Here is a 17,839-nt window from a genome sequence, read left to right as displayed (position 1 = left end):
CGGTGCAGCTGCATGTCTCCGACCTCGACTGTCCGTCCAGTGGCCGTCACGCCGCACAACCGGCATTAATGGGGGAAAATGTGTCTGTGTTAAGCTCATCAAATAACAATCACAGCCGCCGAAATTCTTTGCCCTTTTTTCCTATTTACTTTCCAGCAAAGGCAAACGACAACGACACCGGCCGCCTTGTATGCATGTCTCTGAAACAGTTATTGCCTCTTTGTGAAGCCTAAACAAAGGCGCTACATTGATGGCCACTCGAACCCCACGGCCGGCTTAATGCCAGGACCGTCATCTCGTACGACCGAATGCGGCCACTCACCATCTTAAGCCGAGCCCCAGGCCCGAGCGCTGCTAAGTCATCAGGGCCGTGGCCATTTCACATCTCACGAGAATCTCGGTTACGACTACCAACTTTCCTATTAAAAAAAAAAGAACACTCAGCTACACTGCATACTGTATAATGTACTGGATTAGCTCGGTCGTACCATCCCCTACAAGCTAGGTTATATCAAATTACTTGTCAAGCTGTCTCTGAAGAGTCGGATTGGAAGGCAAGAACTGTTACTAAGAAACCTGCCCGATTGTTCACATTCTCTCTAGGACGGAACCTCCTAGGCCAAGCTGTTCAAAACGCCAGACTGTCCTGTACCGTAAGTGAATAAACAAACTGATTGCTTCCAATAAAAGAAGTCGCTCTTCGTTAGCAGTAAATACACCATCGTCAGCGCTCCCAGCTCCATCATGAGCTTGCTTAAGCGCCAGGAGGCGGAGGAGGGGGCTGGTTGCTGGGAGGAGGTGGAGGCGGAGGCGGCGCGTCACCTGAAGGTGGAGGAGGAGGAACTTGTGCAGCGGCTCCGGCATATTGTTGAATGAGGGCATTTACTCCAGCGAGGCCGGGAGGAGCTGCCAGTCCGGGCGGCGCACCCATACCAGGAGGAGGAGCGTAACCACCGTACCCAGCATATCCAGGATACCCACCCTGGGTTCCAGGAGCTGGATACTGCTGCTGCTGCTGTTGCCATGGGGGAGGAGCTGCTGATCCGGATGAACCGTAACCCTGGCCGTAGCCATTATCGCGGTCACGGTCACGGTCTCTGTCGCGGTCACGGTCCCCATGATGGTCATGCCCGCCGCGGTTTCGTTCCCTGGCCCAAGGCGGCGCGGCACCAGATCCTCGAGACTCTCCGTCGTTGGAATCGTGGTTACGGGATCTCCAGGGAGCAGGGCCGCCAGTTGGTCCACGTTGCCAGGGCTTGACATCCGCTCCATTTTGATCAGCACCGCCACCAGGGCCAGCTTCGATTCGGGCTGGAGGTCCAGAGCCTCCTCCAAGTTCTTGCATAAGTTGCTATAATGGAAGTTAGCGTCAGAGGGGCTTCTAAAAAAAGGAAGGGAGGGCGAGGGGGCCTTTTGACAAAGATGTTTGCATACCTCCATTTCGCGGTCAACAGCATCACCGCCATTGATTCTACCCGCAGGCCGGCCGTCATTCCGCCAGCTAGCACCTCTCTGTCGGTCGGGACAATCACGGGCCATATGTCCCGCATTTCCGCACACACGACAGATGATACTGGCAGTATAGTTTTGACGCTCGGGACAGTCGTACTTGCGGTGGCCAATCTTGCCACAGTTTTGACAAGCTTGGTTCTCATCGTCTCGGAGAGTGCCATTGAGTGCAGCAAGTTCTCGCAGTTGATTGCGCTTCAGCTCGTTTTGACCTTCCGGAATAGATGCCGCCTATGATGAGTGAGTTAGCAAACCATCAACCAAGAGTATATATATTAAGAACGATTCGGGATCTTACGGTTTCAATGACGTTGTGAATAAGCTGCTTCGCTTTGTTGATTTTTTCCTCTGTATCGGCCATAATGAGACAGTGTAAATCTTCCTCCTGATTGCTGGAGTGAGCAGCATCTGACCGGCCTTTGCCTTCTTTGACGGAGCCCTTGCCTCGAATAGCAATCTTGGCACCAGAGTCCCCCTCCATTTTCTTGAGTGTATTACCACGGGGTCCGATAAGTAAGCCAACTTTATGAGGGGGAAAAAGCTACGTGTTAGTATCTGAAGAAATCTGTTTCACACTCGATGTTACGTGGGGAATAGGGGCAACGCAAAGGAAAAAAGTCAAGGCCCATTTCGACAATGGACCAGTTATCTCAAAGCGCCTTCGCAAGGTCGCAGCGATACTGGCCAAACTCCAAACAGGGGACACCAAAACGGGGAGAGCAGAAACGTTGGTTAGGGTGAAAGGGTTAGCAATCATACTGAAGTTAATTTCCGGGTAGTCATTCACAGGCACATAGACCTTCTCCTGGGTCTTAGTGGGCCTGCGGTAGTCCTGTGGAGGATGGTAGTTAGGAATCGTCTTCATAGCCTTTTCAATCAGCTTGTGTCGCTCGTCTTCCAACTTCTTGCGGTACCGGTATTCTCGCGTGTTGATACGTCTGCCGTGGTTATCGTACTGCGGAGCGGGCGAAGGCGATCTGAGGAGATGATTAGAATAATGGTAATGTCGACTTGGCAATTTGAAGACACGTACCTGTCCCCATCAGCAGGGACGACATCGTCAATGCGCAGCTTCTGACTGATCTCCTCTATACGAAGATGCAGAGTGTAGGCCTCCAACTGTTCGCTCGTCATGTTAGACATGATGGCAGTAGGCAACCCCATGAGGCCTGCAGCCTTATTCTCGGATGCATCGCCCCATCGGTTGCGCTTCTTGCGTCGGCGAGGACCATCTGCTTCAGTCCTAGGTTCTGGGTCGCGACCCCGTCTCGGTTCCTGGTCAGTAACTCCATCCTCTTCAGCGAAGCGGCGCTTCCCAAGAGGAATGTTGTTCGAGCCGGTGATGCCTTGATTTCTCCACGACATCGTGGATGTTCGTTGGCGACTAGATTGTGTTGTCGCGATTTGAGGGAACGAGGCTCTTTGATGAATATATGATGGCGAAATCAGGATAGGAATTTCCACGCAGATCCTGGTTTCTAGCATGTTTCGGATTAAGGCTATTCCGGGCGGATCTCTGAACGCCTACCGCCACCGGAGCTGTAGCCTTGAACGTACTAGCGTGAAAGATTCCACTTTTTTATCAGTTCAACGTTGGCGAGCAGGCAATTGACTTTCAAGTCATTGAGGCCAGGCAGCTTCTGGGACGCATTCAGATGAAAGCAATCCAATAAATGTCAGATAACTACTACGCAGCTTTGACGGGCTGGACGAAGATGCATTTCCAAGTTGGCCGCCAATTTTCGAAAAAAATGTATCACCAACTCTTTTACACGTAAGTTACAGACGATATCTGAAGCCAACCATTTTCCAGTCCGTCACATCCTCGTAATCCTCAGGCTGTAGTTGAATCTCCGTCACCATCTCAGCAACATCTCTACCGGCAAGCTGCGTCGGCATCTTCCCATCAGCAACCGCGCCAGCTGTACCAGCACTACCGTCAAAGCCCTCCTCCTTCGTCCTCGTCGCATTCATCCACTGCAGATAGAATCTGAGCGATATCGCCAGAGCCATAGCCAATGCATAGCAAATCATGATAGCCTGGAAAGCGGACTCGTACGACGGCGCTTCGGTCTGGCGGAAGAGCTGTGGCCCGACAATGTTGCCCGTACAGTAGGCGATGAACTGCATGGCCGTGATTGTCATTTTCTTGGTGACGCCGCGAAAGTTGGATTGTACAAGAGACATGGCGAGTGGCATTGCTGCAGGGCCAGTGGACAGGAGGAAGTAAGCAAAGAGTTGTACGCCGTGAGAAACGGCGGTCCTGCGGTAGATTATGGCGGCACCGATGACGCAGGGCATCACGACCGCAATGATGAGGAGGCAGTTTAGCTTCCGGAAGCGGCCTGATAGATGGCCTGCACTGGCAATCACAGCAGCTGTAATCAGGGAGTAGGGTATGTTGATAAGCGTCGACTGGAGGTTAGTAAAATGGAAAGATTGGATAATGATATTGGAGAAGCCCTGGGTTCCGCCGTTGGGAATCTGCGTCAAGAGGCTGATGAAGAAAATGAGCCAGGACTTGGGGTCGATCAGGCACTCTACCACCTGATCCCATCTCCAGGATGAGTTCTCTGTGGAACCTGTGCCGGCAATGATGACACGGTTCTTTGCGATTTGCCGTTCCTCGGGTGTCAAGAATCTGGCTTTGGAAATGTTGTCTGGAAGCAAGAAGAACATGGGAATCGCCCAGAGAAAGGTTCCCAGCCCAAGGATGATGTACATCCATCTCCAAGGGTGGACATTATCCTCAATGTGCCCAACGCCAAAGGCAAGCAGACTCGCCAGCAAGCCGCCAACAGAGTTACCCGCAAACCAAATGCCTACACGAGTGGGCATTTCGTCACGGGTATACCATGTCGACGTCAAGAACATGAAACCAGGCGTGATGGTGGCTTCGGCCACACCCAAGAGGAAGCGAACAGCCATTAGGCCGCCAAAGTTCTTGCAAGCAGCCGTCAGGGCAACGACAGCCCCCCAAAACACCGTGTTCGCGGTGAGGTACTTACCCGTGGGCAGACGGGCAATCAGAATTGTCGTGGGATATTCCCAGAAAAGGTAGCCAAAGTACTAGATCTTTTTGCGTCAGTATTCCAAGGATATTTGGCAGAGCCTCGAACAAGACTCGTACAAATATACTGGACACCCAGCTGTACTCCTGTCCTGTGAGGTGCTGCAAGATAATGTTAGCAATGCGTTCTCCAATGTAGGATGCTAATACTGCTCGAGGTGTCAAGAATCAGGGGCTCACATTATCGTCTCGAAGGCCGAACACAGCCGCGCTCGAAAGGATGATCTTATCCATGAAATTGAGCACATACGTGAGAAACAGCACCGGGATTATGGCTCGATCAATCTTCTTCAGCACAAGACGAGCCACAGGCGCATCAGGCGCAGGCTCTAGACGAGACGGGTCCTGCGAAAGTTCAGCCATAGTGTGAGGTCCAAGCAGAGCGTCGGCTTCTGAAGCGTGCAGATGAGTAATGTCAGGGTTGCTATCGTCGGAGGGGAGGGCCATTCTCTCAATAAGTAGTCGGCAGCGGCCCAACGGATTCAAGGGAGTCGGGAGACCCAATTCTCGCACGTTTATCGCCTTCTCCATGAGTAGAGAATGATAAGCCAACTAGCCAACATGGGCAAAAAAGAAAAACCGCCAACCTCCAGATTGGGGTAGCGAGTCGCGGGGGCGTGTTGAATGCGATGCAAGTGCGATAAGCTGCATGTGGTTCAGACTCCAGAGTGCGGGGGTTTCATGGATGACTAGAGGCGACATCTGGACATTTCATGATTCGACATCCGAACCTTGTCCCCAACAAACGAGGGCTATTGCAAATCCGCGGCCACGGATCGGCACCCTTTGGCACCATTACCACGCGTTGATGCCAGGATCATGGATTTTCTTGCAGCCAAAGCAGCGTATCTGGCGTATTTGGAAAGGAATCTACCGAATACGCAGCACGGAAGCAGGCTCAACTTAGGGTGTAAAAACGGGTACCCACGGGTGCCTATACGTAATACTACGACTCATTATAACCTATCAGTAAACTTTTACATATTAGATAAGAAGCTGGGTCTTGAATGGATACTTAAATTTACCTAGAATTACCTGTGGATAGTCATGGATACCCCATTTTCCCCATGGATATGGTTTGGGTCCTTTTCCCCCCAACCCAAACCTACCAAACCCCACGGATAAGCTACCCCCCATACCGGGTATCTGTGGACCTTTTACATCTTGGGCTCAACTACATACCTAGGTACTTACCTACTTGTCACCTGTCTCTCCACTTGCCGGCGCAAAGAGCGCGGTGCCTGGCCGCGGATGACGACGGGCATGATAAGGATACAGTAGCCGTGACCGGAGCTGGCCGAGATTCATCAGACCTACTCGGCACAAACCTATCGTAGCTGATCATTTTGTTGGAATCTTTGCGGTGCGGAAACCAGAACAGATTGTGCCATCAGTTTGTCCTCCCGACACCACCGCCCAATGTTGTCACCACCACAATGAACAACCTACAGATATCCCCTTTCATCGCCTCCCTTCCCAAGGTCGAACTGCACATTCACATCGAAGGCACCCTCCAGCCTCCTCTCCGCTGGACTCTTGCCCAACGCAACAACATTCCCCTGAGGTTCAAAGACCAGACCTACAGGACCTACGAAGAGCTTCTTGAATCCTACAAAGTCACATACAACCACCGCCCCGAGCTGGGCGGCCGCAAAGATGTGCCCACCTTCCTGGAAGCCTACTTTGCCGGCTGCGAGGTCCTCCTTCGAGAAGAAGACTTTTACGACCTCGCCATGGACTACCTGAAGCGGTGCCAGGAGATGAAGGTGCGCTACGTCGAGCCATTCTTCGATATTCAGGCTCACACCAGGAGAGGAGTCGCCGCCGAGGCCGTTCTAAACGGCTACCTGAGGGCACAAAGGGACGGCGCAGAACGCTACGGTGTCAAGTCGCAGTGGATATTCTGCTTCTTGCGCGACGAGCCCGTTGAGGATGGCGAGGCTGCCTACGAGACTGCTCTGCCGTGGGCCACGTGCAACGGGGGACACGGGCTGTTTCACGCCGTTGGACTGGCGAGCAATGCCTACGAGAGACCGCCGATGCTGTTCAAGAATGCGTTTGCCCGTGCCAGGGCAGACGGGCTTCACCTCACAACGCACTGCGATTTCGGCCAAAAGGATACTCACGAGCATATCCGACAGGCTATTTTCGACGTGGGCGTTGAAAGGATAGACCACGGACTGGATGCCCTCGATCGTGATGAGCTGGTTGAAGGCCTCAGAACAAGGGGAGTCGGATTGACCCTTTGCCCGCATGCCTATCACAGACGCACGGCGACGGAAGCCCTGTTTCCCAAATTACGGCAGCTTCTGGACAAGGGCGTCAAGTATTCCATCAATAGTGATGATCCTGTGTATATGCACGACGTGTGGATCGACGGCAACCAGGAGAAGGCATATCACTATGGTGAGTTGTCCAAGGCGGAAATGGTGCAGTTGGGGAGAAATGCGGTAGACATGTGCTGGGCCGATGAGGATGTCAAGAAGAGCATTTATGCAGAGTTGGACGCTGTTGATACCGACTAGATAAATGCCCAAGCCAGAAGAGGATAAGGTAAAAAGTCTGCAGGTCGAGACGTATCACCGGTTTTCGTACTCTCAGGACATGCTGTTCGGCGTCCCATTGTGGCTCACCACTGTATCCCCAGACGCCGTCTTGATCAAAGTCGACGTTTAACTCCGCACTGGCGCCAACGAAATGGCCCTTGCGTTGCTGGATAGTTGTGCTTTGTATCACGCATCATGTATCTGTTGACCGAGGGATATGCAAGCAAGCGTCCGCCTTGGCCGCTGTTGTGACAAGTATGAGAGGCCTCGTCTCGCCAACATGAGGCGACAAAGAACAGCCGCCCATTTCCGCCTGATGTTGCGATGCAGCTAACGCGTTTTGAGGCTCAGCTGCGGCCATGGCAAGAGGAGAAGCAAGGAGAGAAAATGTGTTTGAAATAAAAACAAAAAAATAACCATATTTTTCATTACACCGTCCATCTCACCACCCCGCACCGGTGAGTCCAGTAGGAAACAAACCGATGTTGAAACACTCACTGCACGACGCACGTATTCAATACCAATGCATTGCTCGCCAAGGCCTGTCCCTCTCGAAAAGCAGTTTCACACTCGTTCATGCAGCCCATGCCAAGACAGTCCATACAATCTATCCCATAGCCGCCGACGCACCACATCTGCACTGCCATCCGCCATCCCCAGACACGCCCGTCGCTGCAGCTGCCCGAGGCACAGCAAATCATATCGCCCAAGTTGGCAGGCGACGAGGTTCGAGGATCAATCAACGGCTCTGTCACTGTCATCTGCATGTGCTCAGTATCTGTATTACTAGAACACTGGCAATCAGTCAAGGTCGACAGCGCTGGTGTGATGCGGCATTCGATATTACAGAGTACAACTGAGACATGCCGCGGCATGTGAGCGACTGTGTTACAACTTGTACAACTAGTGAAACTTGCACAACCCGCACAACAACCTGTACAACACCACCTTCCCCTCAACGTCGTGAATAGTGTCACTCAACTTCTCTTTTCCCAGTTGCTTTATTTTAAGGTTTTCGCCACCGGCAAGATTGTCTCTGCTAGGATGCACAAGTTCCATCGCCGTCACTGATCACCGTTGAATGACTCCCGTTCGCCATGGGCCTCTCCAGCTCCAAACCAGAACGGCCATCCAGGCCGTCCAAGTCCAACCTCAAACCAGGCTCGTTTACATGTCCTCCCAACATGTACGCATCTTCTCCCGCACCAGTCCCAGCACAATACAACTTCTACCCTGATTCCAAAGCCTCGCAGCAGCAGTTCAGTTACAGCCCGGCCACAAACTTCCCACATCCACCTCTCCCAGCTCCATGCTCAACACACAAAGAATCGTATCCCCAATATGATTTGCGCCCACCTCGGAAACAGAAAGGCTTCGACGTCGGCCGCCTCTCAGAGTCCATGGTCGACCTTGCACTGGATCTGATATGCGCTCATGCCCCTGGGCCGCGAAAACAGCTTACACCTTCCACCAACGTTGCCAGCGCGGCATACGATGACATTAAGCACCGTTTCGACAATGTCATGACACTGATTGATTCCGAGAGCATATCAGGCCACGAAAGGAATTTGTTCCTATGCCAGGAGCCCGCTTCTCAAACCGGTCTCGCCCAGTATAAACCCCAACCTCGGCCCCAACCTTACACACATGACCCATCTCAACCATGGCCAACTCACGACAAGTACACTTGTCGAACCCTGGGTTTCAGAGAGTCACACCCCATTGAACAGCAGGAAAAAGGACAGCCTTCGCAAGCCGCTCACATAGCCACCGCTGTGGTATCGGGCAACTATTTCTCCAAGGTAGAACTATATACCAATTCAAAACTGCCCATGAACCTCCCCCCTCTTCGTCTGTAAGTCTCGGTTACCCAACACACCACCACGACACCTCATACAAAATCTGTCTTACTCACCGCCAGCATCATCCATGTTCCACCTTTTCCTTTTCTTTTGTTTTTTTCTCTACCCAAAATCTAACAACAACACTCAGATACATGCCGACGTGGCCCCTCCTCTGCCTGGCCGCCCAATACTCCCACCGCGTCTACACCAGCCCGGGAGACGACGAACTAAACACGCACATCCCCTCGTCCCTGCGCAACAACACCAAGGCAATGCGCATCAAGTCCGTCTCCATGGACCACGCAAACACCATCGTCTTCGCCATCCGCGGCACCGCCTCCTTCTCCGACTGGGCCGTCAACCTCAACATGGCGCCCTCGCCGCCCACAAACTTCCTCGACGACCAAGACAACTACTGCCACGCCGGGTTCCTCTCCGTCGCCCGCAAGACGGTCCGCCCCGTGGCCGCGCGGCTCAGGCAGCTGCTGGAGGAGAATCCCGGACGGGCAGGATACTCGCTCCTCCTGACGGGCCACTCGGCCGGCGGCGCCGTCGCGGCCCTCCTGTACAGCCACATGCTGAGCGGCATCGAGAGCGAGCTGACGCTGCTCGCGGGCCGCTTCAGACGCATACACTGCGTCACATTCGGCGCGCCGCCCATCAGTCTGCTGCCGCTGAAGACGCCCAAGAGGAGAGAGCTCAGAAAGAGCCTGTTTCTAAGCTTCGTCAACGAGGGGGACCCCGTGGCACGGGCGTCCAAGTCGTATGTCCGGTCTCTTGTTGCGCTGCTCGCCAACCCGCCGCCGCCAGCGGACCCGGTACACGGTCGGCCAGAGTGGAGGGTGCCGCCTTCGAAGCTCAGCAACGCGGGGAGGATAGTGGTTCTGCGGACGGGCAATCCGCACGCTCCCGTGACGGAGCACAAGACACTCAGGCAGAGGCTGGACGAGGGCGTGGCGGCGGTGACGTGCAAGGAGCATCAGTTGCGGGGCGTGATATGGGGAGATCCGGTGGCGCACATGATGAGTCTGTACGCGGGGAGGATAGAGGTTTTGGCCGTGGGAGCGGTGACGGGGAAGGGGAGGGTGATGTGGTGATGATCATGGTAATGACCGTAATGTGACCCAGTGATGAAAACCTGACTCGAGGAGCGCCCCGTGTGTCGGGAGCAGTCTAGATAACCCCCTTTTTATTTTGGATACCAAAGAAACGAATATACTGGCCAATTCATAGAAGCAGCATGGGAACAATGGCCCAGAAATACGGCCATATTTTTACCTAATATGATAATGCAAAGTCGTTAGATGGGTCACGTCTAGAGTCGAAACATACCCCCACAATGTTTGGAAAGACGAATGTGGTCTAATACAATCAATTGTTGTCCATACTGGCTGGGCCCTACTGTAAAAGCATCAGATGGCATCCAACCCATCTTGCGTAATAATCATCCAAATGGCCACACCCACTCATATCCAAATCCGAATTCTTCCAAACAAAGGAAGCCCTGAATGGACGCCTTTCATCGCTATTGCAAGCTCGACGGCAAAAGTCCCACACCCTGTACGCCGTGTTGCCCAAAGTCTCAAGAGATAAGTAACGAAACACCAAGCCAGATAAAGACATGTATATATCAAAGATAAGCAAACACATGGACATGAGACCCAATGCTAGAAGATAGAATGCTTTTTGTGCTCGCTCAGCGCCGCTAAGCTTTCGCCTCAGCAAAAGTTAAAGAGGCACGGTGCAATGCCCCTTCAGCTTACAAAGTATAATGCCGTGCTCTTTGGTGGGTTGGCAAAACCAAGCAAAATGAGACAAAGGCGATGTTGTAGAGTGACTTTGGTCAAACATGTAAACAGAAGAGAGTCTGCACTCTATCAAGAAATCTTCGGTCGTCGCTCCAGTCGTCCGACGAAGAGGGGTATATGAATTCGTATCGGCATTATGGCAGAAGCGCCTAGTATGCGCCCATTGTATTCATGCCAACCATTGGATTACTTGCGTCTGAACTCCCTCTTGGGAGATTATGGAAATCCCCCATGTGCGGTTGACTCGTCATGTGGAAGCTACTTTGCCTTTGTTGGATTTGACTCATACCGCCTAAAGAATTCATTACGCCTATGCCCTGTTGCCGCATGTTTTGGCCTGTCATTCCATTCAAACGCTGTGGCATGTTGTCGTGTCCCATGTGTTGGCCTTGTGACATGCCATTCGACTGCCCAGAGCTTCCCATGGGACTCATCACCATCTCATTCATCGGATTGCATGGAAACCCATTCATGTTATGAGAATAGTCTATCCCCGGCGACATGATGTTTGGAGAACCGACAAAGGAACCGCCCATATCCGACCCTTGCTGCGCGATTGACGGTGAGCTCTGGGAGTGGTTGGAATGAGTAGCGGATTCCGGGGTATTGCCGTTCATTTCCATCGCATACTTCTTCTCGTACTCCTCGACGGAGAATTTACGGTCATAGTCGTTGTCCATGGCCATGTGCATCTGGCTGGGCGGCTGGGCCATTCCAGCAGTGCCAAAACCATCAAAGATATCGATATTGGCAAGGTTGGAGTTCTCGGGGGCGTTCTGAAGCATGGGGTTCGTGATGCGAGGAAGAACGTCGCCCAGCTTGTTCAGGAGCAAAGGCAGGAGGCGATAGTCGCCGTTTCGGGCAACGGCAACCATGGAAAGAATCTGGCTCAGGTGCTCGCGCGGGCCTATGGTGAATGGATCTCGCGACGCAGGCTGCATAGCGAGGTATTCGGTCATCGATGATGACATTTCCATGAGCTTCTCAATCTTCGGAGGCGTCAGCAAATAGTGCGTTATTTAATGCGCTCTCAGTTCGCACTTACCAGTCCGGTGCCAAGAAGATCAACAACTTGAACAGGGAATTGTGATGCCATGTTGACCAATAGTTCTCGTGACATGTTCATGGGATACTGGAATGACATGGAATCGTCCGAGTTGCCATGTACCACACCGCTTGTCAGCTGCCAGACGGTATTCTTCAACCACTGCTGGTTAGTATGTAAATCATGAAAATTTGAGTCCTGGCAAGCATAGGATTGAGCCACTTCATTGAGCTGCTTTTGTAGACCGTTGACATGTTGAGACGTCAGCTGAGCTCGAGTCTTGTTCCAAGTAGTAGTAAAGGCATCATCGAACGGCCGAAACATGTTAACTAGCAAGATGAAGCTGTTGAGCATATGTGCCTGGGGATCGGCAGGATCGTCACCGAGAGTAGGCAAATTGATGGTTGCTTGAAGAGTAATGGGCCGTCGGCGCTGAATAGCGTAAGCCCGCTCAACTGAGAAGAAGAGCCAGAACAAGCGACGCCTTCGAGAAGCCTCGGCGGCATCAAACTGCATATAGTGCTCCTCCTTGTCCATGCCAGCCATGTGCATCATGGTTGTGGCTTCGCGAAGATAGTACCAGGCCTTGTCATGCATTTCCTGGCCATAGAAGCAGCCAAAAAGGAAGAAGTTGGTGGCCAAGGAATTCAGAGTAATGGAGTCGAGGTACTCGTATCCTTTTCGAACGCGGAGACATTCTTCGAGAAGAAGCTGGCTGGAAACAATATTGGCCCCAGGGACCATGTCCAGGTTGTATGGGTCACCCGCAGGCATAGACATGCCTGGCTGAAGCATGATGAAGGCACAAAGAGATGTCATTAAGCAGTAGGCGTCGCGGTTCTGCTCCATGTACAGAACTTGTTGTTCGACTTGTCGTCGGTCGAGGATCGGAGCCTGAGGATAGAGATTATCGAAGAAGAACTGGGCACATTCCTTGACTAGTTCACTGGTAAGGAGGCCAGGAGTAGGGGCCAAGCCTGAGGTTGTGGGCGGGCAAGCGATGCCATTCATCCGGTTTTGCACCTTGGCCGACAGACTGGTCTGACGCTGAGTCTCGCGAAGTTCGCTGATTACTTTGGCTCGTGAGCCCTTTGGGCCTTTCTTTTGTGGGATAGCATTGTATGTGCAAGACAACTGAGCCGAGGCGCAATTCCGGCACGGGTTGATGCCGTCACACTTTACCTTGCGACGATGACAGGCATCGCAGGCTCTCTTTACGGCTTGTGACATGATGGCGAATGGCGGAAGCAAAGGAGAGGAGGATGGATACGGCGGAGCAGGAGGCGATGCCTCGTCGTTGAAAAGGACGTTGTCAGGCGGCAGGACAGGCACCGACGATAAGGCGTGTCGCTGAATGCCAAAGACAGGTGGAATAGGGCAGAGTCGCTATGTCGATATGGCGTCGCGATGAAACATCGACAAGATGGCAGATCTGGGCGTATTTTGCGGGGAGAGTTGAGTATGGCAGATAAATTGCCAAAGGTCTGTCGCGTGTCGCTGGATGCAGCCGCAGGAAAATGGACACCAGAGCAGACAGAGAGCACAGGGTGGTTGGTGGTGGCTTCAGGCCTGCAGGTGTTATTCGGCCCTTTCGAAGCGGGCCCTCGCGGGGGATTGTTGGGGATGGATTGAGCAAAGTCCGGGGAAAGCCAGAAACCTCCGCAGTACAATATCCAGGAGAATTGGGCTGACCAAGTCGCCGCAGTCGTCCAAGCCGTGCAGCGCAGTTGCGGATGATATCAAGACACCAAATGCTGGCGGTGACGGCGACGGTGACGGTGATGGCAAAGGGGAAAGGAAGAGTTGGCAGACGAAGTTGGAACACGAGAGGGACGAGCAGACTGGGCAAAAGGCCGGGCGTGGGCCAGTGGGGTTCATTTTTACTTGGACGGGGTTCCGGGGTGGGAAGAACGGGGTACGTACCGTACGGAGTACACAATTCATAAACACTCCCAGTGCCGACTCCGTACAATATTGACATAAAAGGTGCCAAAGACTGAGCCAGCCAACCAACCGACCAACCAACCTTGTCCAACAGGCGACACGCGCAAAAGAAAGGCAGCACAGGCCCAGACACGTCCAACAGACCACCGGGCTGACCGTGAGCAGACTTGCTGGGGGACCAGGGCAGACCAGAGAGAAGCAAGGCTTGGGGTTGGCGTGCGCTGGCTTGGTCAAGCGTCAAGCTGCGCACAGGGCGGAGTCTGAGGAATGCGTTCGACAAGCCAGCGACTCCAGAACAGGCACCGGGCCCCAGTTTTGGTTCCCAAGGAGAAATTAATTCGAAGCAGCTGGGCATGGGTGGGCAAGGGGTGGAGATGACTTCAATGGTCAGGAGTGAAGAGGCTTGTGGGATGCAGGCCCTGTCGACTGGCCAAGTTTGCTGGCTGCAGCCTTCGCGGACGCCTCGTTCGTCTCTGGTCAGCATCTCGTGTTAGCCCCCGACGGTGTCATGTCGTCATTAGCACCGTCACATCATCACAGTCCTTGCCCACGCTCTACAGTGCGAATACTCATCTGTCCTGTGCGACACTATTGACCTCCCCCACACCGGCGACACCGAGAGGCTCATCCCAGGTCGCGAATTTGTCAACCGGCCGCTGGCAAATCGTAATACCTCTCGCAGTTTTGAGTACCGAGCACTCCGTACGGGGTAACGAGTACCGAGTACGGAGTCATTGCTCTCCCCTTGCTACCACACAGACGCTGTCCACTGTCTCATCCTTCTCATGCATTCGCCAAAGCTTCTCCACTCCCGCAGTTTGGTTCATCCGTCCGTCTGTGGATTTTTCTCGGCTTTACGGAGCATGGAAGGCCGTATTCCGATTAATAGGTAATGGACCTGGAAAGAATGCGTTTTGTACCTCGTCATGACGTCGCTGAGGCGGTAGACGATGCAGTCGCCATGTTGAACACGTACTCCGTACACATGTTCTGAATGCGTTTCTTATTTGTCTAAATCTTGGTCAGTCCCATTCAATGCCATTTCGATGCTGCTATAGCTGTTGTCCAACGGAGCATGCAGAGATTTGGCAACAAAGTACGGAGTATGGTCATCCAGCTTTCTTTTATATGCCGCTTGACAGACCCCTCGGCGCTCTTGGGAGAAACAGTATGAGCGTTTTAAAACTTTACCTCACCCCTCCCATCCAAAGTTGATGATCCATCTTCCTTCGGTCTCGGGTGATAGTGGGCCCTGCTCAATCCCGTCTCTCTCCATGACAAATAAGCGAGAGATGCTCCGTACCATTGGAACAGACTTTGTAGTCGCAGCATTTAAGATGATAAATAAGCACTCCATGAGTCCATGCAGAGCGGAAATAGCAAGACGCCCCCCACCACATCGGTTGTCCGCCTTGCCGAGTCGATTGGCATCTGGCATCCAATATTAAGCTGGAAGTGTCTCCCCATTTGAGTTGTCGTAGCCCATTGGGGGCCAAGCAACTTTAGACACAGGAATGGACTTGTCGTTGTTCCCAGCTGGCGTTTCAGACATCATTTTGCATGCAATCCAATCGCAAACACCAAAAAAAAAAAAAAAAAAAAAAAAAAAAAAAGAACGCGGAGCGAATGGCCCTTTGATCAGTCAAGACATGTAGCCGATCCGAGACTCACTAGCCCGTACCTATGGATGTTACCGACAACTTCTTCCACTCCATCTATACTTCTCTAGTCCCAAAAGTACTAACATTTCCATCCATGCCTGCCTTGGCTCTGGGGTGGTGCATGTATCACTGTTCTGTTTAGCAGGGTGCAGTGTCTGCACATAATAATAATTCCCGCCCTTAAATTAATGGCATCCGCCTTGGTGTCAACTGAGCTCTGCCCTTGATTGTGCATTTCTTTTTTGGAGAGGATCCACATGCAGTCAAGGTTCTTTTTCGCGTGCGGAGTACGGAGTACATAGGATGTTCCGTGACTGCTCCTCGTGGTCCTCTTATTGCCCATAGACAGTAATACTTCATGAGCTAGATTCGGAGTCGCTTCGTCCTCCCAAATTCTGGGGGTTCTTTTCAGTCAAGTGTCACGCAGCAGTGTGACAGACTGGCAAAGCAGCCGAGAGTAAAATGTCCCCCTGTAGGACATGTTGCAAAACATGACCTGATTACTACCCCGTACTCGTGCTTTCTTTTAACAGCCTCACTTGGCCGCATCAGCCACAAGCGAAGGGAGCCCAAATGCCGATGCCAATGCCAATGCCTTCGGCTCCCGAACGATTGCCAGGGAGATTAGCGACTCCGGCACTCCAGAAGGCCATACTTATAATCGTCGGGTTCGGTTTGGTACCAAGCAAGGTGATCAAGAGGTCAGTCCTGAAGTTGATTTGCCCGAACTCATTTCGCGGGCCTTGTCCTTCGTCATGCTTCTGCCCCGCTATGGCTGCTTCTTTGTCGTGGTTGGTTGGAAAGAAGAAAGAAACAAATGGCTGCTACGTAGATTTGGGGTGGGTTTATTCAGCATCCCCTCTGGCGTAATTAGCATCCCATTTGTGGCTTGCTGTGGCTACGACACCCGATACCGGGCCCCCATAGATTTTTGTATGGGGATAACGTAAAGGTTGTCTGTACGGTCGCGCCTTTGTAAAAAATCACTCGAATTTAAATGAAGCTATTCAGAGATTTCTATCGTCGGCACCGGCTGTCGCATAATATCATCCATCGCAGCTGCCTGTTATGTCATTTCTTCAAAGACCTGATCCATTTTACCTTTAAATTCAGGCGTAATATCATCATCCCAAATAAACGAGGCATCCTGACTACCCCATTGTGACTCTGTAAAAGGACGCTGTGAGGCTTTTAATGATGAATTTTGTGGTGTTGAGGCCGTAATTCCGTCATTTTCATTGATATCGTCACGGTCCTCAATTGCGGCTGCAAAACGCATGTAAGCTCGAGGGCCCTCGGTGCCTGGCTCGTATGAATCATATTGATCAACAGCTCTAAGGCTAATAGCTGTTGAAGTTGATCGTGATACTTTAATAGCTGCGGGAGCTGTTGAAGGCGGCGGTTTTTTGACGGTCGGCTCGAGCCTCAAGGGCCTCTTCAGCGATAATGTGCTCGAATTCAGAGGGCTCGCGGCGGGTCGATCGGACGGCAGACAAGGGGATCAAATGGTAACGGTGAGGCCGGCCTGTCGAAATTCCCTTACTAATCACTAGTAAATTCCGACACCGGTAGCTGACAGGGCCCAGCCACAAATGGGATGCTAATTACGCCAGAGGGGATGCTGAATAAACCCACCCTAGATTTGTGGTTGCAGCTTCGCCTGCGTGCTTCATTCAATATTGCTGCTGTGCGCCGTAGGTCACCAGACTCCTGGTAGTCTGTCAGCAGCAGTTCTCTGTTTTCCAGCCTATTTTCAGAATTCAAGGCATGGGAAACACCACTTCTAGAGCATCCATCGTGTTAAATCTTGGCCCAGTACTATATCTGTCGTCACCGATAACAGGACAATACAGCAATGCAGGCCGGTGCTTGGTCGCAGTCATGGGTGTCGGCCAACCCATCCTCAGAATCATGGCCGGCTGGGGAGAAACGCCAGAGCTGGAGTAACAATCAGCCCGCCTCCACTCTCCCGCAGCCTCTTGACGGTCGGTCCGAAAAGGCGACTCCTGCAAGGCTGCGATGATTTCAGTCTGCTCTGAACCACCAGGCGAGACTGGTTGCCGAGGCCGTTGGACTGGAACAGTCTCGCACTCTGACTTAAAAGACGTCTAAAAACTGCAGCACGATGCCTCACTTCGGCCACTGATTTGCTTGCCGTTCGCCAGGGGACGTCCGGTCCTTCAGTAACCATTTCGAGTTTGGTGCTTCTGGCAAAGGGTACTGCTGCGTGCTCCTGTTAGCAGACGGTCGACCTACTAATAAATAATGAAGCCAGGTGTTCTCCGTGGGCCAGAAGCTCGCTTCCATGGTACCGGTTGACCTTCTTATGTTAGTTGAGTGATTGACCCGTCTCATGAGGTTGCCTGCCTCGCAAACGCGGGGGAAAGAAAAAAGCAGGCTCTTCATTCCCAT

At 52.5% G+C, this 17,839-nt stretch overlaps 5 protein-coding genes across 5 annotated transcripts; 2 read left to right on the top strand and 3 right to left on the bottom strand.

Annotated features, from left to right (window-relative positions):
• Positions 1 to 72: 72 nt before the first annotated feature.
• On the bottom strand, positions 73 to 2,936 carry BBP1_2 (Branchpoint-bridging protein). The gene is made up of 5 exons (XM_007813725.2): positions 2,543 to 2,936; positions 2,269 to 2,486; positions 1,808 to 2,031; positions 1,435 to 1,740; positions 73 to 1,351 (listed from the first exon to the last, which is right to left on the bottom strand). The coding sequence occupies exons 1-5, from the start codon at positions 2,872 to 2,874 to the stop codon at positions 755 to 757; spliced, it is 1,677 nt and encodes a 558-aa protein (XP_007811916.2). The 5' UTR covers positions 2,875 to 2,936; the 3' UTR covers positions 73 to 754.
• Positions 2,937 to 3,139: 203 nt separating this feature from the next.
• Positions 3,140 to 5,394, bottom strand: J3458_021826 (uncharacterized protein). Its single transcript, XM_007813724.2, has 3 exons — positions 4,760 to 5,394; positions 4,640 to 4,681; positions 3,140 to 4,578 (listed from the first exon to the last, which is right to left on the bottom strand). The coding sequence occupies exons 1-3, from the start codon at positions 5,108 to 5,110 to the stop codon at positions 3,289 to 3,291; spliced, it is 1,683 nt and encodes a 560-aa protein (XP_007811915.2). The 5' UTR covers positions 5,111 to 5,394; the 3' UTR covers positions 3,140 to 3,288.
• A 430-nt stretch (positions 5,395 to 5,824) lies between these two features.
• On the top strand, positions 5,825 to 8,049 carry J3458_021825 (uncharacterized protein). The gene has a single exon (XM_007813723.2). It carries the CDS (start codon positions 6,016 to 6,018, stop codon positions 7,102 to 7,104), a length of 1,089 nt encoding a protein of 362 aa, XP_007811914.2. The 5' UTR covers positions 5,825 to 6,015; the 3' UTR covers positions 7,105 to 8,049.
• A 173-nt stretch (positions 8,050 to 8,222) lies between these two features.
• On the top strand, positions 8,223 to 10,066 carry J3458_021824 (uncharacterized protein; the record flags this gene model as incomplete). Its single annotated transcript, XM_007813722.2, has 2 exons — positions 8,223 to 8,980; positions 9,118 to 10,066. 2 exons carry the CDS (start codon positions 8,223 to 8,225, stop codon positions 10,064 to 10,066), a joined length of 1,707 nt encoding a protein of 568 aa, XP_007811913.2.
• On the bottom strand, positions 8,859 to 13,619 carry J3458_021823 (uncharacterized protein). The gene is made up of 2 exons (XM_007813721.2): positions 11,823 to 13,619; positions 8,859 to 11,766 (listed from the first exon to the last, which is right to left on the bottom strand). Exons 1-2 carry the CDS (start codon positions 13,050 to 13,052, stop codon positions 10,927 to 10,929), a joined length of 2,070 nt encoding a protein of 689 aa, XP_007811912.2. The 5' UTR covers positions 13,053 to 13,619; the 3' UTR covers positions 8,859 to 10,926.
• Between the last annotated feature and the right edge of the window lie 4,220 nt (positions 13,620 to 17,839).

The sequence above is a fragment of the Metarhizium acridum genome (genome assembly GCF_019434415.1).
Source record: "Metarhizium acridum strain ARSEF 324 chromosome Unknown scaffold_587, whole genome shotgun sequence".
NCBI classification, from domain to species: Eukaryota; Fungi; Ascomycota; class Sordariomycetes; order Hypocreales; family Clavicipitaceae; genus Metarhizium; species Metarhizium acridum.
This window is presented reverse-complemented; position numbering and strand designations above follow the sequence as displayed.